The following is a 26,716-nucleotide window of genomic DNA, read 5'->3' on the forward strand; positions in this document are numbered from 1 at the left end:
GCAATGAATTCAGGGGTGCTAGCAGCAGGAGTAGTACTTCTTGCGCAAGGCAGAGCCTCTCACTCGAGGCCTCGTCCACGGATATCCGGACAAGAGACTAATCCCTCGGTTCTTCCAAAATCGAACCCGAAAAAACTTCCCTCGCCCAGAAGGCACGGGCGATTCCTCCAAGATATTTTTATTCTAATGTGGTCAAGAGCCTTACCTAACCAGACTGATCTGACCGAACCCGTAAGTCACATGGTTAGATCAAGGAAGAAACTTGCACTTGGATCATAGAGACCAACACTTTTTTTCTCATCGAGAGGCATAGCCGTTGATTCTTTTCCATAGAATAAGACTATCTGGGATTTGCTTCATCTATCGTACCATAACAGAATTGAGTCTCATTTTAGGGATCCATTAGTCCAGCCTAACCCCATCCAGTCCCATGGGTCAGCCAACCGCCCATCCACTGTAGTGATAGGACCCATTTAGGAATTTGGTTATGTTTTGTCCGGGGTACCAGGGAAAAGAGTTCCTAGGTCCCCTACACCGGCTCTTCCTGCAAATTTCAAGATAGTCAGACCACTTACACACCCAATATGAAATTGCTTGTTTCACAGATTCAGCTGCTTGTTTCAAGATAGTCAGACCACTTATACACCCAATATGAAATTGCTTGTTTCACAGATTCAACTGTATTTAAAACAATCTTTTAATGAAACCATAGTATCACTGATCATAATCCTCCAAAATATCCGGTTGAATTCTAATTTCCAATCATTCTTTCATCGGTGTACCTATGGCATCATTGGCAACCAGAAAGCTCACCACCTATCCACTCAAGGGTCTTTTCAATAGCTCCTAGCTCATAGTACCCAGAAATATTTTCACTTATAAAAATCCAGATGGACTCTCCGTTGAAGATCACCAAGATCAACAACTGATCCATATAAAAGAGCCATGGACTCATCCGTTGAGGACTAGCAAGGTCAATCAACTAGATCCATGCCCGAGTTCAGAAAACAACTCTAACACCTTGTTCCATTTTCTTCCTTGACGCACGTGTGGGTATCTTCGGTGACCCAGAGTCCGAGCATTGTATGGTCAGCATCCTCTAGGATCCTTCGTAGGTCACCTAGCGCTTCACTCATAGGTTGCTTCCTTGGTCCCTCATCCACCGTACCGGAAGCTCACCATTTAAATTGAACCGAGCCTGGTCAAGACCTCAGTCGACCTTGCTACGCGAGACGTCCTGCGTTGACTCTCCGTTAGCTGTTGCAACTTTATCACTTAGGTCTTCACTCACGACCTCATTCACAAGATGGTCCAAATGCTTCCCTAGCATTCTTGACATAAAACAGTCCTTTAAAAACAGGTCATAAATACAGTTTCTAATGAACTCTCATCTTTCCACATTGTTCCACATCATTTCTCGTTATTCCACATTCTTCTACATCAATTCACATTGCTTAATCCACATTCAATCATATGTATTCCCATCATCTTTCATCCATTCTCATTCAATCACATTATATTACATCCCATCACATCTATCCACATCTATCCTCATCACATCTCATCCATTCTCATCTACCCATATCCACATCACATTACATCACATCCATTCACATCATATCTCATCCATTCACATCTATCTCGATTCACATCACATCACATCACATCCATCTCACATCACATCACATCTATTTCACATCACATCACATCCATTCACATCTATTTACATCACATCCACATCTATCCACATCATATCTCATTCATTCCATCCATATTACATCACATCACATTACATCTATCCACATCATATCTCATTCATTTATTCACATCCGTCCAGTCATTCACATGCACGTCTATCCACATCCATCCATACATTCACATTCACATCCACATATATTCACATCACATCACATTTTATCCACATCTCATCACATTCACATCTACATCCATCTACATCACATCACATCTTATCACATCCACGTCCACATTCATTTGCATCACAACACATCTTATCACATCCATATCCACATTCATTTGCATCACACCACATCTTATCACATCCATATCCACATTCATTTACATCACATCACATCCTATCACCTATCCTCACATCTCGTTCTCATCTCTCCATTCACATCCACATCCACATCAATTTACATCACATCCATCTCACATATCCTCACATCTCATTCTCATCTCTTCATTCACATCTTATTCAAATCTATTTACATTTAGTAACATTTTTTATTTTTGATGCCGATGAGACTTTTTTAAATTTCTACCAATTGTTTGGCCTGGTTAAAGGTACTTTTTCTCGACAAATTCTTTCTCGAATTCCTCGAGTGAATTTTATTCATTATTCTTCTTTTGAGTAAAAGATTCATGGGATCTACAAAAATTAATTCTACCCATATTTTCCAATAATGCTTAAAATTCTACTTTTGATAAATACTCATAATTTGAATTCTGCTAAAAATTCCTCTTTTTTTCATTTAATTTCTTGGATTTCAAATATCATGGAAACTCCTCTTTTTACATTTAAATGATTGAATCTCAAATGTCATGGGAATTCCTCTTTTATCATAAAATAAATTTATCTAAAATTTCTCTTTTCTTTAATAAAATATCCATTATTTCAATTTTACCAAGAATTTCACTTTTACCATTTAAATGATTGAATTCCAAATGTCATGGGAATTCCTCTTTTATCATTTAAATTTTCTCATGCATAAATTAAAGTTATCTAAAATTTCTCTTCAAATTTAAATAAAAATATCCATTAATTCAAATATGCCAAGAATTTCACTTTTACTATTTAAATGATTGAATTCCAAATGTCATGGGAATATCTTTTATCATTTAAATTTTCTCATGCATAAAATAAATTTATCTAAAATTTCTCTTTAAGTAAAATATTCATTATTTTAATATACCAAAATTTTTCTTTTTTCATTTAATTACATGGATCTCCATTATCATGGGAATTCCTCTTTTTGCATAAAAATAGAAATACCAAAAATTTCTCATTTATCTAATTAATTATTTATGCATAAATACTAAAAATTAGTTTTCAATGAATGTAATAAAAATTATTCTTTTAGCATCGGATGACTAATCCTAGAATATGTTAGGAAGTCCTCTTTTCACATTATGCATGAAAATGAATTATGTATTAATTTCTAAAATTTTTACCATAGCTCCACTGGCTATTATTGATAATTTTCAACATTTTTGAAAAGAATAAGAGTTAGTAATATAATTATGATAGAATAACTATCATCAGATCTAAATCTAATTTATGGAATTAAATCATAAGTTAATCATAATTTTATTAGTATAAAAGAATAAAAAGCCATTTTCTTAACCTCTAGCTTCACAAGCCTAGAGTTTGATCTTTGAATTGAGAATTTGTCATGAGAAGCATCATTTGAATAGAGAATTGGTCGTAGGAATGACCATTCTTTTGGGGAGAGAGAGATATACATAAAAAACATCCTAAATTAAGCATAAAGATAAACTTTTTCTAATTATTCATTACAACTCTTAAGAAAAGCTTGATTTGCATTATAAACACTTAATTAGAAACTTCTCAAGCTTGAGAGGGGTTGAGAAGTGAAAACATTGAGAATAGTATAGAAAAACCATGAAATTACATCTTACCACTTGATTTTGCTTATTTCTCTTATCTTAGAAGAAGCCCCCAACCAATCAATTAGTTAGTGTTGAGAGGAAAGCTCCAAAGATGGTTGAGGAGAGAGAGAAGCTTCACTCTCTCCAAAAGTAGAGGATTTTTAAGGGATAATAAAAAATATCATTATTTTAATGTAATACTGGCATCGTATAGCTCAAAGATGAGAATACAACACCGTTTGTGCATTCTAAAAGAAATATTCTAATTACTCCATGTACATATTCACCTATGAATATGCATGGATATCACTGATATTAATTATTAAAATTGATTTTTATGCATAGAAAGATGCATAATGGAAATTTTTTTCTTATGAAAGTGTTATTTTCATTAAATTTAATTTCTATGCATAGAAAGATGCATAATGAAAATTTTTTATTATTTCAAAAGTGTTATTCTCATTAAAATTGATTTTATGCATAGAAAGATGCATAAAGGATTTATTTTTATTTCAAAAGTGTTATTCTCATTAAAACTGATTTTATGCATAGAAAGATGCATAAAAGATTTATTTATATTTCTAACTGAGTCTAACTAAGTTCTAGAGTTTTTCAGCTTCAGTTTGGCTGAATCTGGACAAGATTTGGACTGTTTAGCTCCCATTTTGATCCAATTTGAATTTGGATAAGATTTTGATCCAGTTTGAATTTGGACAAGATTTGGACCGTTTAGCTCCCATTTTGATCCATGAGAGAGGAGAGATAAAAATATCTTAATTTTTTATTTATTTAAAAACTCATCCACATGTGTGAAATAGGCGTCTACCTTAAAGTCTCCCCCCTCCTTACCAAGGTGTCAAAACTGTATCATTATTTCAAAATATTTCATTTTTTTAGTAATATCTCATAGTTTTTTAACTAATAAACCTTGTACTCAGTCAACTCTTCATCTTATGTGAGCATTTACTCATTCTTGGGTATTTTCTTTTATTCTTTGGATTTATCTCATCCCCACACTTGGATTAATCCTATTGGCCCATAGGAACCTAAATTGGACCATAATCCAAAATTTTCAAAAAATCTTGACCCTTAGGCTAAGGTCTTTTAAATCATTTTTAATTGATTCCTAATGCACTTTGGAGAATTTATTTTGAACTTCTGTTTCATGGGAAACTATTTTAGACACTAGGAGGATTTTTATATCCAAAGATATCTCAATTTTGGATTACCTCTTTCTAGACATTTTCTCTCTCTAGGCCAAAATAGGGTAAAACAAGATCTTTCTTTTATTTCAGAGAGGGGAATAATTACAAGAACAGAAGGGGAGGTTCTTACACCTTTACACCTCAAAAGCTGGAAGGAGGAATCTTACATCCTACCCCACTTAAAAAACGCGAGATGTCCACATCTCGTAGGTGGAGGATAATCTCTTTCATCATCTTCTTCTTCAATCACTTCCAACGTTACTGCCTTGGAAGTGGACGGCCGATTTGGGAACATCTCTGTTTGACTTCCCCTATTTTGAAGCGGAGGTCTTGCATTACTTTGGATTGAAACTGAGGGTATATTAGAGGGTCTACCTTTGGGATTTCCCTAATTTTGGCAGAAAGGAACCTGATTACTCTGGAAGGAAGGAGCTGGAGTCTGGAATCTTGGTCCTTGATTTTGGTGGAAAGGAACCTGATTACTCTGGAAGGAAGGAGTTGGAGTCTGGAATCTTGGTCCCTGATTTCCCCGCCCCAAAAACCTTGATCCAAAAGGAGTTGGGCAATCCATACTGCGATGTCCAAAAACCTTGATCTAAAAGGAGTTGGGCAATCCATATTGCGATGTCCAAATCCTTGACAATTATAGCATTTCACTTCCTTGTTCAAGGGTGGAACTTCTGAAGTTGAATTCCAGGGGATCGAGTTCTGAAAAAAGGACCTTTCTTCCATTCTGGAACTTTCCATATTCTGAGCTTGATCTTGTTGTCTCTTAGGCGGTGGAAGGTTGGAATCACCTTCTAGAGCTAGAAATCTTTTGAAAGATGATTATGCTGCTGGCTTCGGCGGGACCTTGACATCAAAGGCGTTGGCGAAATGCTTCGCTATCCATACTGCTTCGGCCATGGAAACTGGCTTGGCATTCTTCACTAGGATATTCAAAGGTTCGTTCAGTCCCCAAATGAACCTGGCCATTAGCTGTTCTTCATCTAGCGGTGGCGAGTACTTGAGGAGGGGAGCGAATGCTTGGTGATACACTTCAATAGTTATGCTCCCCTGGGTTAACTCTAAGAATTCGTTCATCTTGGTTTCCAAAAGCTGGGAGGACAAAATATTTTCCTTAGGTAAATCTTGAGATCATTCCATGTTTGGGTGTTCCGATCTAGACGGTTTGTCTCGTAGTGGCTTCTCCATGCCACTCTAGCTGATTCTACTATCTTCAGCCTTGCAAGAGCCATTTTACTTTTCTCGTTGTACCCGGTGACATCGAGGTATTCTTCCATTGCTTCGATCCACTTCTCCACAGCCTCGCCCAGGTTTTCCCCTTCACCCTTGAAAGGTCCAGGCTGCGATCGATGAAGAGTTTTACGAACATCCAAGTCGAGCTCTTCCTCATCGAGTTGGGGGTTATCATTCCTACCACCACGACGACCTCAATCCATGATCCTATCCATACGAAAATTCTTGTTAAGTCCCTTTTTTTATAATTCAAATTCGACTTTAGATCCAATTGATTCTGGGGTTTTTTAGATTGGTCAGCCCCCCACATAATCTTGGGATAAAGATCCCTTCTAATAGAAGAACATACAGAACTCATTATCAGAGAATAACTCATTCATATTCTTAACACAGTAATGGTCCATCAGACCGAAAATTCCATCTAAACATTCCTCCACGGGAATTTCAGTTATGCAAGTTCTGAATTTGACATCCCTTAATTAGAGTCACTGGGTCAAGGTCAACAATAGCAATCTGTCACATCATCAGCACAATCCACTAATCTCATAGTGATTTCTGAAGTCACAATCATCATTCTAGTTACTATCGTCATCACTAGGATTCGCCTAATTCATCCTCATTGTGGCTTTGTTAAACCTATCTTCTTTTTTCAACTAGATTTCAGGAATCATTATCTTTCAATCAGAATCCTAATCAACTCATCAATTCTCAACCATAATTCTAAAATCATATCAACCAGCATTCAAATTCATCATCTGGATAGCATTTTTGCTTATAATTTCAAGGTCTTAGATTTACTCGTATATACTGTCTCAGTAAAGAGCTACAGGTATACCCACGGTATATATGGGTAGTCATGGTCCTTAGAATTATAAAGTAAATACCATCATATATAGGCCTCAAGCAAGTCAGGGATTCCATACAATTACGGTACTTTCATCTGAAGACCCAATTACCAATTTATGAAATTTTATTTTGAATATCAATTTGTATGAATTTCATCACACAATTACAATCTTTTATTGGTACTTCATAAATTTTTGACATTTCTTGCTTCTCGGTTGATCCACTTTAGCCAATTCGCTCTGATACCAGCTGAAAGATCCCTGCCCCCTTTGCGCAACGAAAAGCTTGATGAAACACACCTCACAATTGTGTACGACGTGATCGTAGAAAAGCTAAGGTGTAAACAATGGTTTGATGACCAACTTGAAGACAAGAAAATGGGTGAGGGAGATACGGTCCTCCTCTACAACACTAAGAATCACAAAAAGAAACTCAAATACATAGGATTGGGACCTTTCCTAGTCATAAAAATAATCTCGCAAGGTGTAATGCGCATAGAAACCCTTGACAGAGTCAATATGGCATGATATTTTAACGGTAGAAAATTGAAACGCTACTACAGCCCACCCACTCAAAATACATCAAAGGCCATTCACATCAAAAAATAAGAAAAAAATCAACATGAAGAAATGAAAGAATCGGGACAGTGCGAGAATGACAAGAAAAACTTAGAGGCAAACACATTGTAAGTAAACATGGCCCAAGTAGTGGACCTCAAAGAAGAAGACTGGGAAGTGAAACCCGCGCGGTTGTGGTTACGAATGACCACCCCGATAAGTTTCACACAAAAATTAGCGCATGACGATACAGGAGCTAATCATAATCTAATGTCTTATGGCACATGGCACTCCCTTGGGAGGCCAACATTAATGAACACCCCAGCGAGCATCGTCACTACTGTTGCTTCACACACGGTCCAATGTTTAGGTATGATTACAATTCTATTTTACATTGGAAATAACCCCTTGGAAGGAAAGTTTTATGTTATGCCTGCAGGAACAATGCGTGAAGAGATCCTTCTGGGCCATGAATGGATGGGACCCAACCAATGTCAGATTGATTGGGATGCAAGAGTAACTTGCCTCAGGGCAAGTTACAGTCCTGATGGATAGATGAGCCCGAATCACCCAATAACCCTCCCCAAATTCACCACTCTCTTCCACCAACCCCTATCATTCTGCTCCCCGACCAACATAAAACCATACCATCCAAAAAGAGGCCTCTGTCCCTCCTGAATACCCAATCGTCTCAACAAGCCTCATCTACACCAAGCTCTGCAACAACTCAAGCCCACAACAAAGAGGCCATTAATAGTGCTAACCCCGTTAAACAACTAACAAGCCGCATGTACACATTTGGCCCCGCTGTACCCAACTCAATAATCGTCACTGCTGTTGGGTGCCCAAGAAGACCCTTATAGCCCAAGGTTATTATGAGGGTGCTACGACTCTATGGATTCCCCAAAGATCTAACCAAACCCCAGCACGACTTGCCACTCGTGCCTCGTGTCGTCAACCTCCAATTTGCCAACCACGAGTCTGCAGAGTACAGGAGTCCCTCAGGCGAAGACCTACCAAGCAGCAAAACTAGCATAGCCACACGCCCCACCCTCACACCACAACAACCTACAAGTGGGTCCTTAAAACTCTCCTTGGAGCTCAAAAGTTCTATGAGGACAATTGGCACATCTAGTTACTACTCTCGTGATCCCAGCACTGCAAAAAATTCCAATGGCGGCCCAAGGTAGCCTTCGTTGTCACCACCAATACTACTATGTAGGATAAAGGAAAAGTAAAGATTCAGGAGGAGGAAGCCACATGCAACCCCCGCCCACTGTCTCCAAAGGCCATCCAACGGTGATATACCTTCAACCTTGGCTACTCCATCGGCTCTTATCATTCGACTCCCTCGGTGCAACCCCATGCAACTATTCGCGTCTCCAACCCCCATTACCTAGACGCTTCCTTCGATGAAGTGTCCAAGCTTTCGAAGGAGCCACTAACCTCGCCAAAACCTAATTGGAGTCGTCTTATCACCCTCGCAAATTGGGCAAGGAGTCAGTATAAATGACAATGGGGTGCTGGCTCTATAGCCTTGGGGTACAAAATCCATTTACAGGGTGCCTATCAGCCAAAAAAAAAAGAAAATAGAAAAAAAAAATCCACGACCATTCACTCTCTAAATCCATGGCCGTTTACTCATTGAATCCATGGCCATTCACTCTTTAAATCCACGACCGTTCAATCTCTGAATCCACGACCGTTTAATCTCCAAAGCCATGGCTATTCACTTTTAATCTACGAATCCACGGTCGTTCACTCTCACTTTCCTTACCCACAACCATTCACTCCAAAAAGCCACGGCTGTACCTCCACGAAGCCACGCCCATACCTTCGTAGGAAATCTATATAAAGGGCCCACCACCTTCATTTCACCCACTCTTCTCCCTTCACTCTAGCTAAACTCTTGCAGTTTTTCCTCCCAAGCTCTTACACTCTCTTGCCAGCTTTTTATCCTCATATTCATGGCAGCCCCCGCACAATCAGATTCCTCTTATGAGGTCCCACCTGTCGGCCACCACTTTGAGGAGTATGGGAAGCACCCAACTCAGCTATTCCACTTGGGTGAAACCCTCTTGAGTCAGATCAGAGGCCACACGATTCACAACCTTATGAAGAACACCCACAAGGTTGAGCACAAGGTGCTCTATTACACCGAACCTTGTTATTGTGCTATAGTAGACCCTACCATTGTGGCCCCCACCTGGAGCAGATAGGGGTTGGCGGCTTACCCACCCTTCTACCCAAGGGACCCGATCTCCTCAATTGCTTGTATTTCTTGGAGACATACGGTGCCAACTGAGCTATAGGGTAGGTTATTGATAACGAGGGCCATCCCCAAATCCACCTCAGCCTAGACCTCATTCGGGATGCCCTTCATCTTCCCCACATCAAACAACCCTATGTTCGGCTCACCAATGTCATGTGCCATGTATGTGATGCCTACTAGGGGCCGACCAAAAAGGATGGTGTGGAGTGGCAACACATCTCTTGCCCCCGAGCTTGAAATACCAACCAGAGCCTTGACCTTCCTCCTCCTCAACACCCCTGGGGGTTTAACCGCTGCAACATATCCACCCTAGCCTTTGTCCACCAAGGGGTCCAGGTCAATTGGGCACAATATCTCCATAAAGAGCTTCATTCAGTCTGCTCCAACCCCCAACAAAAGCTTGCAGCTTCCTCTCTCGTAAGAAAGGTGATCTACCATGCAGCTAGTTGGAAGGAGCTACGTATTTAGAGCATAGCTACCATTCCAACTTCTCTCCCATAACCTAGACCCTCTCCAACGTCTTTGCCCCGCAAACACCATCATGTTGAGACCCGACAATAAGAGGAAGCATGCAGAGGCAGGCTGCTGTGGCCGAAGCTTAGCTCAAAGCTGAACATGAGGATGAAGCCCAGCATAAAGAGCGGGAAGAGGAGGACATTCGCCAGACCACCAACTCTTCGATGAAAATCTCATCGAAACCCTAGCTCGGGAGGCCACTAACTCCCCTCTCCACCCTTGAATTTTCCCAAATAAGGCACTGCATCACCCTCGTCCTCTCAAAGACATACAATGGATACACTACGCTGGGTCCACGTGGGCCATTTTCGCTCCCAGGCCGCCTATCCACACATGGCGCCATACCTGACTTTGCCAAAGGTTTTTCTGACCTCACCCATGAGCTTGTCACCTTAATGATAGATTACATGCAATGTCAGTAGGAACAAGTGATAGCCACCCAATAACAGATGCTCCTGGCAAAGGTAGACCAGCAGAAACCCTCCAAGAAGCAACCATAGCCAACCAAAAACTACATGCGGCCCTGGAGGACTGAGAAGCCACCCTTGCCACCACGGCCACAGAGCTCCAACAACAACTCCATGTTGCTCACGAAGCTACCCACAAGGCCACCAAAGCCCTTTCCCTCGCGCACTGGGATCATACAATTCAATGATTCCCATGTGGCATACCCTTTTGGCATCTCCGATGATTAGGCAGAAGCAGCCCGCGTCTTCTTCTACTCCAAACATCCCACCCATGGCTCCGACAACAATGATGATGACAATGATGATGGCAGGGCAGGCCCTAGGAAGCCACCCACGATCCCCCCGCCCCCTAGTTTCCTTCTCATCATCCTCCACCCCCGCCGCCACATCACCAATCCCACCCAGGGCCAAAGCTCTCAACCCCCACACCACCCTAGTACCCATCATCATTCCTCGTTCGACACCCCCCCTCTTTCACCACAACCCTACCCCTTTTCCCCTCACCATCCTTAACACCCCCCCTCTTCCACCGCAACCCTACCCCTTTTCCCCTCACCATCCTCAACACCCCTCCCATTCCCTCTCCCCTTCCATTACCACCTCCCACCCTCCATCTTCACTTGGGCCTCCCCAAGCACTTCACAGATAAAATAATTATTTATTTAAGGAGTGGATTGTGCCATCTCTCCACCATACCTTGTGTATGGGCTTAAAAAAAAAAGCACATATAAACACACCCACACACAATATGGAAAAACAAGGTTATTTTGTAATTACTAGTTCATATAACAAGCAGATTTTTTTTCAAGATGTAAAGAATTGTTGGTATATCAAATGGTGCTCAAGGGTGGCCAATTATTTTGCAAGTTACTAGCTCATGACAAGCAGCTTTTTTTCAAGATGTAAAGAATTGCTAGTATATCAAATGGTGCAGCGGATTTTTTTCAAGAAGTAAAGAATTGTTGGTCTGTCAAATGGTGCAGCGGATTTTTTTCAAGAAGTAAAGAATTGTTGGTATGTCAAATGGTGCTCAAGGGTTGCTATAGTTATTTTGCAAGTTACTAGCTCACAACAAGCAGATTTTTTTCCAGATGTAAAGAATTGCTAGTATATCAAATGGTGCTTAACGACCGGTCGCCTACATTCTTCTCATATGAGGGAGTTTCACTCAAAACAATGTGGGTGTACTTATCTTACCACATATTTATACTAGAGTTTTCAAGAAAGAGTCTCCAGTTCTTTCTAGAGCTAGCTTCATTGTTAACAAGCAGTCATATTATGTTATCAGGAACAAGTTGCTTTGATCCATTGCTTCCAACAAAAGCACACTAGTTAATGGAGCAAAAGAGAAAAATCATAAAAACAGTGTAGCAAAGATCATATTGCCATTTATTATATGGATGGATTACTATAGGGTCCTCGGAATCGCTAGAGACGCCCCTGGGGAAGAAGTGAAGAAGGCGTTTCGCCAGCTGGCGCTGCAGTTTCACCCCGACCGCCATTCGCAGGCGCCCAAGTATCAGCAGGAGGCGGCCGCGCGCCGCTTCCGTGAGGTCTCGGAGGCCTATGAGGTCCTCAGCGATGCCAGGAAGAGAGCCATTTACAACAGGGAAGGGCGCGCCGGCCTCCAGAACCCTGGATTTGGCCATGGCGGTGGGCCCCACAGAGATTGGCATCAACAGCGTTATAACTCGGCAGGATCTGCCTCTGCCCGCGCCCGATGGAGTTTTCGTGTCACCCTCTCCCCTCTAGACATTGCATTCCATGCTGTCTTAGCCGGGTATGCTTTGATTTCCATTCTCTTTTTTTGTTTTTTTGTTTTTCTGTGTAAACATGGAACTTATTTCATTATCTACATAGAATAATATTCTTCTTGCATTCAATTTTTATGATTTTTTTCTTCTCTTTTTTTTTTTTTTGGTTTTTTGTTTTTTGTTTTTTTTGGGGGGGTGGTGTGGTGTTGTGTTTTTAAGCTATATTATTGCTAAAACATATTGTCTGGCAACCCATCGTCTTTCGCTTCACGCAGCCTTAGATTGCCTAGCGGATAGTTTGAAATCAATTTTAAAAGAACCTATTCCATCTCCAAGTGTGAATTCCTTTGTTTTTGTAATGGCTTCGCCCCCCCCCTCCCCCCCCCCCCCCCCCCCTCCAACTCCAGACCGCCCTAGCCCTCTTCTTAGAGGATTCTGTCTGCAGATATTACATAATTACTATGCTTGTCATGAAATGCAAAAGTTTCTATGGAATTGGGAAGTAATCTAGGATCCCATTTTATAAATTAAGTCATTGAAGAGCTGTCCAAAGTGTAAGATCTGTCACAAGAAATCCCGAGCGAAGAGTCAAGTGGAAGTCACCAATAGGATCCTTTGTTCAATTCTCAACTGAATGGTTGCTTCCCACGAGAGAGATTGGGATGAAAGACCGGTAGAAGCATTGTGGGTTTACTGGATTGCACATAAGGTAACCATAGGACTGACCCCCTTCCAACTAGTATATGGAAGAGAAGCCATCTTCCCGGTAGAGCTGGAATTACCGTCCCCTCAGTGTAGCCTAACTGAAAGGCTCTTAATAGTAGACTATTGCACCTATGGGTGGACATTGATGGGGGGTGTTGGAAATCAATGCTCCATCCTCGTCACTGTCATTGTGTGGGTGATGGGTTTCTCTATATTTTGTAAGGCCCCCTATGTGAGGAGTAGTCATCGTATTGAGCACTTGGGTGCCCACGAGTCCCCAATTTACACACTAGATGTTGGCCATGTGTGGCCGGATGGTTAGGAGATAACTTATGTAGACTTGGCACCATGCTAGGTAGGATGCATGTTAGTATTGGTTGCACTCTTGGATAGAAGTAGATCTTCCTGAGACACCTTGTGGGACTGGATGCCCAGATGACCTTAGATGGGTCTAGTAGAGTGTAGGTTTTTGTTATAATCTAATATGGAATCTAATACGGTTCTAGTCGAATGATGTAGTCGGTTTGGTCTATTTGGATCAGTCGTAAGGTGGTCGACATTAGCCAAGCTACAATACGACTAATCCTGGATTAGACTGTTTGTCCTTGTCCTTCCGGACAATGTTGAAAATTTGTCGGAGGTGGAGTCTAAAAAGGATAGCTACCCCTCCCAAGTCACGTACTTCATTGATGTGCGGGTCTTGTTGGAATGGATTCTTGCCCTTCGCATCTCATGTTGCCATGTGGCCGTCTATTATCCCACATAGTGGGTTGGGGTCAAATTAACCTCTCTATATAGGGCAAAATGCCCTTGGTCTTGTAAAGCTTTTATAGCTTTATTAACATGATTAAGACTTAATTAATGAACATAAGACAAATATTGCAGGAAAGACTGAGTTATTTGCATTGAGACAGGGGCCTTTCTTAAATAGAGGCCGAAAGGGTATAAGTGAAGAGACACATCCCTGGGAAGGGGTATGGCTCTTGAATCAATGGTTATGTCCTTTGGACTTAGGAGTGTGTCTTTTAATGAATAGACATGTCCTTTGATAGTGACCCATGTGTAACGGTGTGACCCTTCATAGGTGTCCTTTCAGTTAATACGAGATTAAGGAATAATTAAGGAGAGATTAAGAGAGTTAGTCACAATCGTGACATTTTCTCCCACTTAAAATAAGACTCTAGCTAAGAAGAGATGGTTGTCTTTGAAAGAATTTCCGACGAAGTTCTGGATATTCCTGTAAGTCTTCATCACTTTGCCAAGTAGAGTTGGAATCATCAAGATCTCTCCATTTAACCAAAAATTCAGTAGTGAGCTTCTGTTGTGTTTCTTTCTGTGTGACATCAAGAATTGTCTCTAGAATTAAGAGTATGTGTTCATCTTCGATTTCTGGAACATAATCCAAAATATCTAAAATTGGAAAATCAACTTCTTGAGCCAAGAAATATGGAAAGTTGGATGAATTCTACCCTAAGAAGGTGGTAACTCCAACTTATAACTGAGAGATGAGCTCTTCTTAATAATATGAAAGGGTCCATAATATCTTGGGCAAAGCTTTGGGAAGACTGATTTCATTGTCTTGTATCGATGAGGGGCAATATATAATAATACCAAGTCTCCTTCTTGAAATTCAATGTGACGACGACGCTTATTAGCTGTGCGCTGATATTACTCTTGGACGCTGACTATCTTATCCTTAATCTGTAATAAAATATCTTGCATTTCCTGAATAAGTTGGTCTGCCAAAGCCACTTTATGTTGAAGAACAAAGTTGGCAGGAATAAGGGGAGTATGGCCATAAGTTGCTTGAAAAGGTGTCATTCCAATAGCTGAATGATAAGAAAGGTAAATATTCTTCCCATGAAGCTAATTGAGACTGAACATAATGATGCAGCATTTCTTCCAGAATCTGATTAACTCGTTCCGTTTGTCCATCTGTCTGCGGATGATAAGCAGAGCTAAAGAGTAAATTTGTACCAAGAGACTTGAATATCGAAGTCCAAAAATGTCCTGTAAACTTTGGATCTCGATCAGAAACTATAGATTTTGGCATTCCATGAAGTTTGAAGATATACTGTGTGAACAGTACTGTAATATCTGAAGCCTGGGTTGCTTTCTTACATGGAATGAAATGTGCCATTTTAGAAAATCTGTCAATCACCACAAGAATCTGTGTATTACCTTTAGAAGAACGTGGCAATGAAGTGATAAAATCCAAACTAATACTTTCCCAACGTTCATTGGGAACTAGAAGTGGTTGAAGAAGACCAGCTGGAACCCTTTCATACGTTGGCACGAGAGACATGCTGTAGCAAACTTAATAACATCTTGCTTCATTTGAGGCCAATAGTATGTAGCTGTCAAAAGACGACATGTCTTGTTGATACCTGGGTGTGCAGTATAAGTGACCTCATGATGTTCTTTCACCAATACTCTTCGAACATGAGTATCATGAGGTACACAAATACGGTCCTGATAAAATAATAAACCATCCACTATTGTATATGCTCAAAATCACGATCTTTTGAATAACGGTCCTTGAAACTTTGAGATATATCCATTTCAACTGTAGAAATAGCCAAGACCGAAGCTGGCGGCATACGACTGAGGGCATCTGCAACCACATTGGTAAGACCAGGAACATACTCAATTGTCATATGAAAATTGGCTAAGAATTCGACCCAACACGCTTGCCTAGCATTCATAAATGGTTGCGTGAAAATATATTTCAAAGAATGATGATCTGTTTTCACCACAGAATCCGCACCAAGGAGATAATGTTTCCATGCACGATAGGCATGAACAATAGCTAAAAATTCCTTGTCATATATCGGGTATCTTACTTGAATTGCAGAGTGCTTATGACTGTCAAATGCAATAGCACGTCCTTGTTGCATCAAGACGGCACTAGTGGCAATATTAGAAGCATCCGTGTAAACATCAAAGGGGAGAGTAGGGTCAAGAATAGCCATGACAGGAGTTGTTGTCAAAGCTGTCTTTAAATTTTCAAGAGCTTGTGTTGCGGCTTCAGTCCACTTGAATGCAGGAGCGGACTTTAGAAGTTCTGTGAGAGGAGGAGCTATTTCGGAAAATCGATGAACCTTTTTTGATAGAAGTTGGTAAGTCCCAAAAAAGAACGAACGTCATGGATGTTTGTGTAACATGCGGAAGGTTTGGAGAAGATCGGTAACTTCAATGGTCAGAAATCAGCACTCTTTTCGCGACGGAATTAACGCACAAACTGAATGAAGATGTGCAGAAAATAGAGAGAGAGAGAGAGAGAGAGAGAGAGAGAGAGGACACAGTATTGGGTCCCAAATACCCTCTGTAGGGTCCCCACCACGGATGGTGTATTTGCTTTATTAGAATGATGTAAATCTGAAAAGAAAATACAGAAATCTTGACCTTTCTTGGCTGAGAAAACTTTGCCCTTGACCTGCAGTCCTTCACCCCTTTGCTTTAGTAACTCCTTGGCTTGTCTAGCCCTTGTTTGCCTTGGCTCTTGGTGAAAAATGAGATGAAACAATGGGATTGTGGGCTCCCTATTTATACTACTCCACAAATAGCAGTCGGCCAGCTTAAGTCCAGGCGGCTAGCATACTTTCTGTCCCACGACTGAATATTAGCATTTAATGCCAAAAAAATTCAATAAAAGCTGCGCTTTTCTTCCCTTGCTGGCTGGGCTTTATGCGCATGACTCCTTAGGGGCTGGGGCAGAGTCTTTAGGCTGATTGGGGACTGGGCAGCCTGTATGGGTTGCCCCATACTTGCCCTTACAGCCATAACCAGGCTGTACAGCCTGTATGCTTTCCCCTAGTCTGCCCCTAGGGCTGTCCTACAGCTCCTCCATGGCTGGTGGGTTCAGCCAGGGCCTTCCTGGCCCTCATGGGGGTGGTTTCACACCATCCCCATGCCCACACTAAGACTTGGGGTAGCCCTATGGGCTGGCCCCTTTGTTCTAAAAGAAAACCCTAACTAACTACACAGTGATCTGGCATCCGGTACCATACCAGGTACACAGAATCACTGACATCATTCCAGAGGGAGACTCACTACGCGGACTGGCACTGTTTCATGTGCAGGTCAGTGCACACCTGACCTTGGACTCATGTGCAGGACAATGCACACATGACCTCGGACGACTGAGATGGATCCCTGGCTGACTCATGGGCTCATATGGGACCAGTTCACCATCCCAGGTCCTGCACCTTCTGCACAGATATGTCTACGTGGCATCCAAGTGAGGGACGTACGTGACATCCCCTTCTGCTTAACTTGATGGAAGCTACATAGTCTCCATATAATTCGTCAATAACGCGGGATAGCAAACCGGGTGTCGGAATATTTGAGGAGAGAGAGACAGGACCTCTTGTTGAACTCATGCCGAAGTCTTTGGTGGTTGAGGACAAAGGAGACCATGGTATTGGCCTCCTCAATGAGCGGGCTGATCCATGGTAATGCCCTGATGTCCTTGAGGAGGTTGTTTAGGCCATGAGCCATACAAAAGGACACCGTGACATGTCCATACATACTTTGGAGAATAGCTCCCGCCGCCCTATTGGAAGGCTCCCCATCCGCAACAAAGCCCACTACATGCTCGGGGCCAACGATCTCCATGGTGGTAGCCCACTCCGCCGCAAGCACATCCGCGCTCTTCCCAGTGCCGGATGCATCATGAGATGAGATGAAGTACATCTCTCCGCGGGAATATGCAACCATGCCGTGAATACTCCTCTTGCGGGTGTCACTCCATCCATCCACAATGAGGGAGACTCCGTTCCTCTCCCATTGCCGCTTTGTGTTATCGGCCGCTTGCTCTACAATGCGCTTCTCCCTGTCGAGCAATGTAGTGCGCAAGCTCTCGGATGAGGGGGGCGTATAGGTTGAGCCATACTCCCCAATCTTCTTAACCATGACCTTGAAGTATTCCGACCTATTCAAGAAAGTAATTTACTAATGAGAAGGGGACTAGGATGATGAAAACATGAATGATGAATTGGCAATGATCGATTGCACTTACCTAGCCGCTTGAAAGGCAATGTGGTTGTGGAAGAAGAAGCGGGCCACCGCCATATCCACCTCCTCCTTCAACTTGGGGTTCCAATTCTCCCCAAGTGTAGATTGTCGCCGTGGGCCACGTAATGATTGAGAGACCGTGGAGATGGAGGGTGCCAGTGTCGTGGATGGAGTAACATTCCGACTTGATGGTGAAGGTGATGGTGTGCATGATCCCGATCCACCACATGACTCCATTGTAGAGGCTTGAGTTCCTCTCCCCATCGTCGTGGGATCCACGGCCACTCGTGGTGTCCTTCTTGTCGCTTGGACCGCTTCGTAGACGCTAAGCTTGTCAAGACGTTCCCGTCTCTTCTCGGGCGTGACATTCGTGCAAAACCTCACCTCATGCCCACTCTCATGCAAGAGGTGGGCTCGCACTTTGTCGGTGCCACCCGTTCGCCGGTACGGGCAAAGCTTGCATACCCATGGCCGAGAACCGCCTCCATGAACGGATGTCACCATGTCCATCCCGTTGTCCTTCTACGAGAAGCCCCGGCATGTGAGGAGGATGCCATGGTTGAAGGATGGCTTGCCTCTTGAGCCTTGAGGAATGAGAGAGAGAGAGAGAGAGAGAGAGAGAGAGAGAGCCTAGAGCCTTGGAAGTTGGAAGACTCGAAGAGTCAAGACTCAAGAGTCAAGAGGCTTGAGGGAGAGGTGAGAGCCTAGGCCCTAGAGCTTGGAACTTGGAAGTTGGAAGAGAGAAGATTCAAGAAGCTTGAGCAATCAGCCTTGAAAGCTTGAGCAATGAGCCTTGAGAGTTGTGAACTTGTGTGTGCTTGTAGCCTTGTAGAGGCTTGTTCTTATATAGATAGGCAAGAGAGAGAGAGGAAAGCCTCAAGGGCAAGAGAGAGAGAGAGAGGGCCAAGCCTCAAAGAGCCAAGGCCCAATAGCCATAAACGGCTAGAAGAGCCAAGGCCCAACAGCCATAAATGGCTAGGCAGGCGCAGGCAAGCGGCAGGCAGGCGCAACGGCCAAAAACGCAGCACCGGCAGGCGCAACGGCTCTTTGCCGTCCCCGCATAGCGCCGTCCCCTGTGAGAAACGTCCATCGGGGGACATCCGTCCGTCCCCGTCCCTGCGCCGTCCCGTTTCGCGATCCCGACGTTCCAAGGCTCCGTCCCGTCCGTCCCCTGTGACTATGCGTGAAACACATCGTGCATAGTCCAACTCGTAGGTAGCTTTAAATGCCTAGACACCTCATTAATCTTTTTCATGATGGGAAAAGGTCTGAAGCTCATGAAAGACAACTTTGGGCATCGCTTGCCCACCTGTTTCAACCTTTGCTTCATAATCCGAAGATAAACCCAATCCCCTTCCGAAAACTTCATATCCCTTCGGTCTTTATTGGCCTGTCGAGTGTAGGCCTCTTGCGCTTTAGCCAACCTGTCTTTAACTGACTCTAAAATCTCATGGTGAGACTCCGTCACTCTATTCGCTTGAGGTACTGAAGACGAGGTCCTAGTCAACAATGACTGGAAAGGTCTTCCAAACGCTGCCTCTTATGGAGTCCTGCCAATAGCTGAAGAAAAAGAATCATTCAAAACAGCTTGAACTAAAGGTAAATATGATTTCCACTTACCTTGCTGATCGTGGACATAACACTTCAGCACATCAAAGGCCAACTGGTTGTATATCTCTGTCTGGCCGTCTGTCTGTGGGTGGAATGCATTGGAAAAATTCAACTTAGTACCAAAATTATCAAACAATGCCCTCCAAAAATGACTGGTAAACTTGGCATCGCGGTCTGACACTATGGTCCTAGGAATCCCGCCAATCGGGTACCAATGCCGAATGAACAACTGGGCAACATCCTCGGCGGTCACATTGGCCCTGCAAGGAATAAGCATAACAAATTTGCTAAATCTATGAACAATAGTTAAGCACTGCGTATTACGCTCGCTTAGACTGGGAGGCAGATTCGTGACAAAGTCCATTGAAATATCTTGGAAAGGACACTCAATAATTGGCAAGGGCTGTAACAACCCTATCTTCTTTAGCGTCCTGTGTACTCCAGGGTGTCCAGCAGAAGGGGCGTCGTGACACTCCTTAAGAATCTTGGACCTAATGTCCGGGATCTGTGGTACACAAATTTTGTCATTACGGGATAGTAAACCATTCCGAATCATCCACTGGCCTCCTGCAGCCTGAATGGTAGACTGCTCAGTCATTGAGTCTTGGTCAATCAATGAGCTCCCGTTCTGGATCTTCTGCCAAAATGGACCAAAATAACTATCAGTCCTGCAAAGCCCTCTCAATGACTGAAATAAGTTAGTAGAAATCTCGGTGAACGACAAAGAATTTACCTCTCTAATTTGACTAAGCGCATCTGCAACACTCTTCATGGACCCTTTCCGATAACGGATCTCAAAATCAAAATCTTGCATTAACTCCGCCCAACAAGCTTTCCTTCCTCTCAAATCATCCGCATCACACATATACTTGATTGATTGATGATCAGTCAATACCACAAACTTGGAGCCATATAAATAATGTCTCCAAACCTTGAGAGCATGAATCACAGCAGAAAGCTCCTTCTCAAGGGTTGGCCAATGAGATTGAGTGTCGTCTAGCTTTTTACTTTCAAAAGCAACCGGTCTACCATCTTGAAATAGAGCAGTCCCGATAGCATAGTCACTGGCATCAGTTTCAAGAACAGAAGGCCGACTAGGATCAGGTAATGCTAAGATAGATGCTTCCTTGACTTTATCTTCCAAAAGTCTGAAGGTCATATCCAAATCGTTATTCCAAGTGATAGGCTGATTTGACTTACGTCCACGACCTTTCAATAAGTCGGTCATCGGTAGTGTGAGTTGAGAGTACTCATGCATAGATTTCCAAAGAAAAACAACAAAACCGAGAAAAGAACGAAGAAGTTTCACTGTTCGCGGTATAGGCCAGTCCAGAACCTTTTGAACTCGGTCATAGTCAATGCTCAATCCATCTCGAGTGATCTTGTGTCCCAAGTAAATGATGTCGGTCATAAAGAACTCACATTTACTTAACTTAGCATATAGTCGATTCTGTCTTAAAATAGATAAGACAATCGTGAGGTGTCTAACATGATCCTCAAGAGTACGACTATGTATCAAAATATCATCCAGGAACTTCACCACAAATTTTCCCAAATGTTCACGAAAAAGATCGTTCATCATTTGCTGGAAAGTGGCTGGAGCATTGGTTAACCCAAAAGGTAATACGAGAAACTTGTAATGACCATACCTAGTCCGAAAGGCGGTTCTTTCGACATGCCTTTCATGAATACGTATCTTGTGATAGCCAATATGTAAATTGATCTTTGTGAAATATTTCGCTCCTGCTAACCGGTCAATCAGGTCATTTGATCTAGGGAGAGGATAATGGTTCTTAATGGTCAGCTTGTTCAATCTCTTGTAATCTATACACATTCTCCAGGTATTGTCCTTCTTTCTCCTAAGCAACACAGGTGCACCCCAAGGTGATTTACTTGGACGGATCTGGCCCATCCTCAAATAATCTTCGAGTTGTTTAGCCAACTCATCTTCCTCAGCTTGGCTCATCCTGTAAGGTGGAATACTGACAGGATGAGCACCAGGGATCAAGTCAATACGATGATCTACTGCCCGTTCAGGTGGTAAACCCGATGACAGTTCCTTAGGAAATACGTCTTGAAACGAATCAAGTATCTTCTGTAATTCTTTGCTTTCAAACACATTTAATTCATTTACATCCAAGGAAGGGATGAGAAAGGAAGAAAGTGGAATCAATACACAATGGAAAGCGGTATACAAAGAAGAATCCATTATATTTCCAAAATCAATTGTATTTACAAGAGGTCCCTGAGAGGGATGAATACAATCACCTAAAATACTATACTAGGTGTTCCTATGCTGAAAAGAAAAAATTTGACTAGACCAATCTATCTGGACTTGAAGAGTCTTAAACCACTCAATCCCTAATAACATGTCTACATTTTCTAGTGCATTACATAGCATTCCAGAGTATCTTTGTAGCCCTGAATCTGGATTGGAAGCATCTCCACCTTTCGATCCCATACTTGCCTTCCCTTCCCGCAAGTAGGCGTACCTCATAGGTATGATTGCTGAGTGTCTTATCAAGACTCAATTTCTGCACAAGTTTGTAGTTAACAAAGTCGTGTGAGCTGCCATGGTCTAGAAGAATGTGAATCTTATGGCCATTCACTTCTCCATAAACGCGGAGAAGATCATGCAAGCCAAATACTTTAGAGTTGAACAGACAATCAAAACAAGTACTAGGGCGAGAAAGTACAGTAATTGACGTACCTGTCAAAGACAACTGGTTAGCCGCCTTTGGCTTGGGTCCTGCGTTTGTCTTGGCACCCTTTTGCTTTCGGCACTCGTTACGCATGTGTCCTTTTTCTTCGCAGATAAAACAACGTCCTTCCTTCTTGAGCTTTAAAGCCCTAAGGAGTCGTTTCTTCTTCGCTGGTGTCAAACTTGAATTCTTCGAAGGTTGGTCCGAAGACTTTCCTTCTGTCGTGTTAGCCATAGGTGTGGAGAACTTTCGTTTATGCTTGTTCCCCATGCTCGGTAACTGTTTTAGACTTGAAAGAAACCATTGTATCATCATAGATACGAGCTGAATGAATGGCCTCGTTCAATGTTTTACATTTGTTATTTTTAACCTGTAAACGGTATGAGTCTGGTAAACCAGCTACGAAGAACCCCAAAAGAGTAATGGGATCCATCTTTGTAGCTTTCATATGCAAGTCCCGAAACTTCTGGAGGTAGACCTCATAAGTGAGGTGCTGCGAGGTCATGGTCAAAGGTGAAAACCGGGCAACAACATCATAATCCTCCTCCTCCTTGAGGAATTCCTTCTTGAAGACGTCTTCGAATTGTGCTCAAGTTGTTGGCTTAGGGTTGAGTTCCTTCCACCAAAGCAAAGCTTTGCTGGACAGGAAACCTGCTGCTAACTGGATCTTTTTTCCATCATCATATGGATGAAACTGAAAGTGAACTTGCCACTTATGTAGCCATGTGTCCACGATCTCCTTGGTACGTTGCTTATGCTCGCCCTCGAATTGTTCCGGAGTAATGTTGGGGCCTAAAGCAGAAGCCAAGGTATCCATACCCGATAGAGTAGAGAGGGTAGTGGTCAAAAGAGCGATGCAGTTTTGCAAAGCTTGTATCTGGGCTGCGATTTGTGCCTGACGTTCCGACGAAGAAGCTTCGAGAGCTACTTTGAACTCTTGGAAATCTGATTTTGACACATAATCGTCAAAAAGATCGGCATCGGTATCTTTCGTAGCCGGCAAGCCTTCGCATTCAACAAGGGACTCCAACTCTGATTCTTGGGTCGACATCGTGAAGAGGGCAAGTGGAGAGAAAATTCGATCTTTGCACAATGAAAGTGCAAGGAAACTTGAGAGCTTGAGAGCTTGAAAACTTGAGAGATGTGTGTCAAGAAGTCCACTTAAGGGGGTTTATAAAGGTTTCCCTAAAAGCTAAAAATCCCCAAAAGCTATCTTTAGCTTTTGCTTTTGTGTTTTATATATATATATATATATATATATATATGTGGATATATATATTCTATTTTTTGAAAAAAATAAATAAAATAAAACACCTTTAAATCTTGGAGGGGAGGGGGGGTTTAAACGTTCAAAAAAAAAATTAATCTAAAAAAAAAAACGAAAGCCAGCCTGAAATGGCGAGTGCTTTCCTTGTTTTTTTTTCTCTTCCCACCTGGATTAGTGCCCTCGATTGAAGTTGCCGTCGCCAACTGCTGCCGGCGCCTGCTTTCCTGCCGGCGCCTGTGTGCGCATAGGTGGCATGCAGTGGCCTGCGCCACCCTTGCGTAGGTTTGGCCACAGGGCCGCATGGGCCTGGGCTCCTGCCTTGCTTGGCCTGGGCGCTGGCCTGGCCTGGCCTGGGTGCCTACGCTAGGTTGGTCGCCTGGCTGCGTTGGCCAAGGCGCTGGTCGCTTGGCTTCGCAGGCCTGGCCGCCTGGCTAGATAGCACTAGGTGCCTGGCCGCCTGTAGCTGTCGGTAGCCCAACGCCTGCGCCTACAACCATACATAAATACCCGGCCAGTAGTACAAACGACACACAGCGACAACCGGCGTTCTCTCTCGCTCTCTCTCTCTTACGCGTTCAACCAAAAAGCATCGTGCTTTTCGTTTTTTTTTTCCTGTTTTCTCTCTGCAGTTCGTGCGGCTACACAAACATCATTCCTCTTCTTTGCAAAGCAAACGACCCTACCATCTACCTTCCCCATCAACATGGGTTTCTTTGATGAAAGAAAAACACATACTATTCTGAAAACAACAGTATGCACAGAAAAACCAGCAAGCTTTTTTAACACATACCTTTCTTCGACCTCATCTTCTCTACCTACCGACTTGCTCGTTCATGAGGTATGCTCTGATACCATTGTCAAATCCCCATCGGATCTCCTCGTGATCGTTCCTGGTACGAGACTCGAATCCTGCAAACAAATGAATAAACAACAGGGGTGCAGGCCTGACTCACCTCCCAACCATGACAGCCGTGGGCAAGCCCACAGTCTCCCCACCGAGCGGCGAGCTCAGCTAACTAGGTTGACGTACCGACCAATCTCCTCCTCGCGACGTCCCATACCGCCACGAAGCTACCCTCGCGGGCCTCGAGATTGCTGCCGGCCTCGGTTGCGTAAAGCAGGTGCACGTTTACACTAGATCCAGGCTCCAAGACCATAGAGCTCTCACAAACTCGCGAGACTCTCTATATCTCAATAACTAACCTTGGCCACCCTTTTATAGGCTCTTGGCCGGTCATTGGGCGTCCACACTCGAGCGCCCGCCCGTCCATACTTGGGTGCCCAACCGTTAGTCTATCCCTAACTCAGCTCGTCAATCAGCTTGCCTAGCTCCAAGCTTCCCCAAGCCTCGAAACTAGTCTTGCGTGCGTGTAGCACACGATAGATACACACTGTGCACATGACACTGGGCTGCCTGGTGCACTCTGGTCCCATGGTTCTTGGTCTCTCTCGTCGTCGAAGCTCGCCATAGCAGGAAAATGCACTTCCTTTCCGGAACGCAATTTGACCATCCACTATCTGTGTGGGAGACGTTCGGAGGCTTCCGGAGGCTGAGAACCAACCGTCCTTCGAGGGAAAGGAGTCACTCCGAAAAGGGTAGTCCACCGGCGTCTCAAAAACAACCACACGAGCGAGAAAAAATTCTGGTTTCTTTGCTGAATCTTTGCACTTGAAGTAGGCTCTAATACCACTGTAACATGTGGAAGCTTCGGAGGAGATTAGTAACTTCAATGCTCAGAAATCAGCACTTTTTTCGCGACGGAATTAACACACAAACTGAATGAAGATGTGCAGAAAATAGAGAGAGAGAGAGAGAGAGAGAGAGAGAGAGAGAGAGAGAGAGAGAGAGAGAGGACACAGTATTGGGTCTCAAATACCCTCTATAGGGCCCCCACCACGGATGGTGTATTTGCTTTATTAGATCTGCCCCAGCCCCTAAGGAATCATGCGCATAAAGCCTTGATAAAGGATAAAGCTTTTTGTGTATTCCGCTTTTCATAAAGCGCATCTAACTTAACGCTCTTCTCTCCTGGCTTGAAGTCTATTTTACCGGTAGATATAGGCTCCTTTGTCTTCCTTCTCTTGCTTGTCCTGAAGAGGCTGCATCCGATTGAGCAGGTGTAGGAGTAGCCTCCTATAACATGCAACGGAAGTATTCGTAATTAAGGATCGTGGCACACACACCGCCTTCTGTATCTTGAGTTTCACGAGTTTAGCAATCCACTTTTATGACTTCAAACTTTAAGAGATTGAGAGAGAGAGAGAGAGAGAGAGAGAGAGAGAGAGAGAGAGAGAGAGAGACTCTGTACACCGTATGGGGTCTCGAATTACCCACTGAAGGGCCCCCTATCCCGTTACCGGAATAGTATTTGCTTTATTACTTTGGAGAGATTGACTTTGGACTGACGATAAGCCAAACGCAAGATCTCGGAGGACCAAGAGTCGGGTTGAACTGTACACGGCTGTAGAAGTGTAGGGTTTGAGCTGTTAGGGTTAGGGTCTGGAAGGCACTTCAACAGGAGGTGTGAGAGTGAGAGAGAGGAACACGACTGCTCATATATTGATTGTGATAAAATGAAGTACAATAGCCACATAAAAGATGTGACCTAATAGTGTGTTCACATGGTCCGGCCATAAATAGTGCTAGGTGGACCAAACCACTTATAAACCTTTATAAGTGAAACTAAGCTAAACTAGGAGAAAAAACTGTTAGAAGTCATCTCCTGTCTAGATTTATACACCAGGGCCTTTGTTGTGGGTGTGCTCGCCCTTATGAGGTGTTTTCCCATTTTTCCCCACTCTCCGCATTTTTCCCCTATTTTTTCCCATTTTTCTGAGGCTTGGGAGGGCTGCCAGATGATGCCGGGAGCACCCTAGTGCTGGCCGACTGGATCTTGATCAGTCGTGGGCTTCAGGGCTGCTGGCCGAC

At 43.2% G+C, this 26,716-nt stretch overlaps 1 protein-coding gene across 2 annotated transcripts in view; it reads left to right on the plus strand.

The window, feature by feature from the left end:
• Window positions 1-12,028: 12,028 nt before the first annotated feature.
• LOC147620874 (chaperone protein dnaJ 72-like) overlaps window positions 12,029-26,716 on the plus strand; it is a 58,575-nt gene continuing 43,887 nt past the window's right edge. The window contains exon 1 of one of the 2 annotated variants that reach the window (XM_086825140.1): window positions 12,029-12,512. In XM_086825140.1, the coding sequence (XP_086681266.1) occupies window positions 12,133-12,512 (380 nt within the window). In that variant the 5' untranslated portion in view covers window positions 12,029-12,132. The remainder of the gene's footprint in view (window positions 12,513-26,716) is intronic. The other variant, XM_086825139.1, reaches the window with a different exon arrangement.

Source organism: Cibotium barometz, chromosome 31 (assembly GCF_041138505.1).
Source record: "Cibotium barometz isolate CiBa-2024 chromosome 31, ASM4113850v1, whole genome shotgun sequence".
NCBI lineage: Eukaryota > Viridiplantae > Streptophyta > Polypodiopsida > Cyatheales > Cibotiaceae > Cibotium > Cibotium barometz.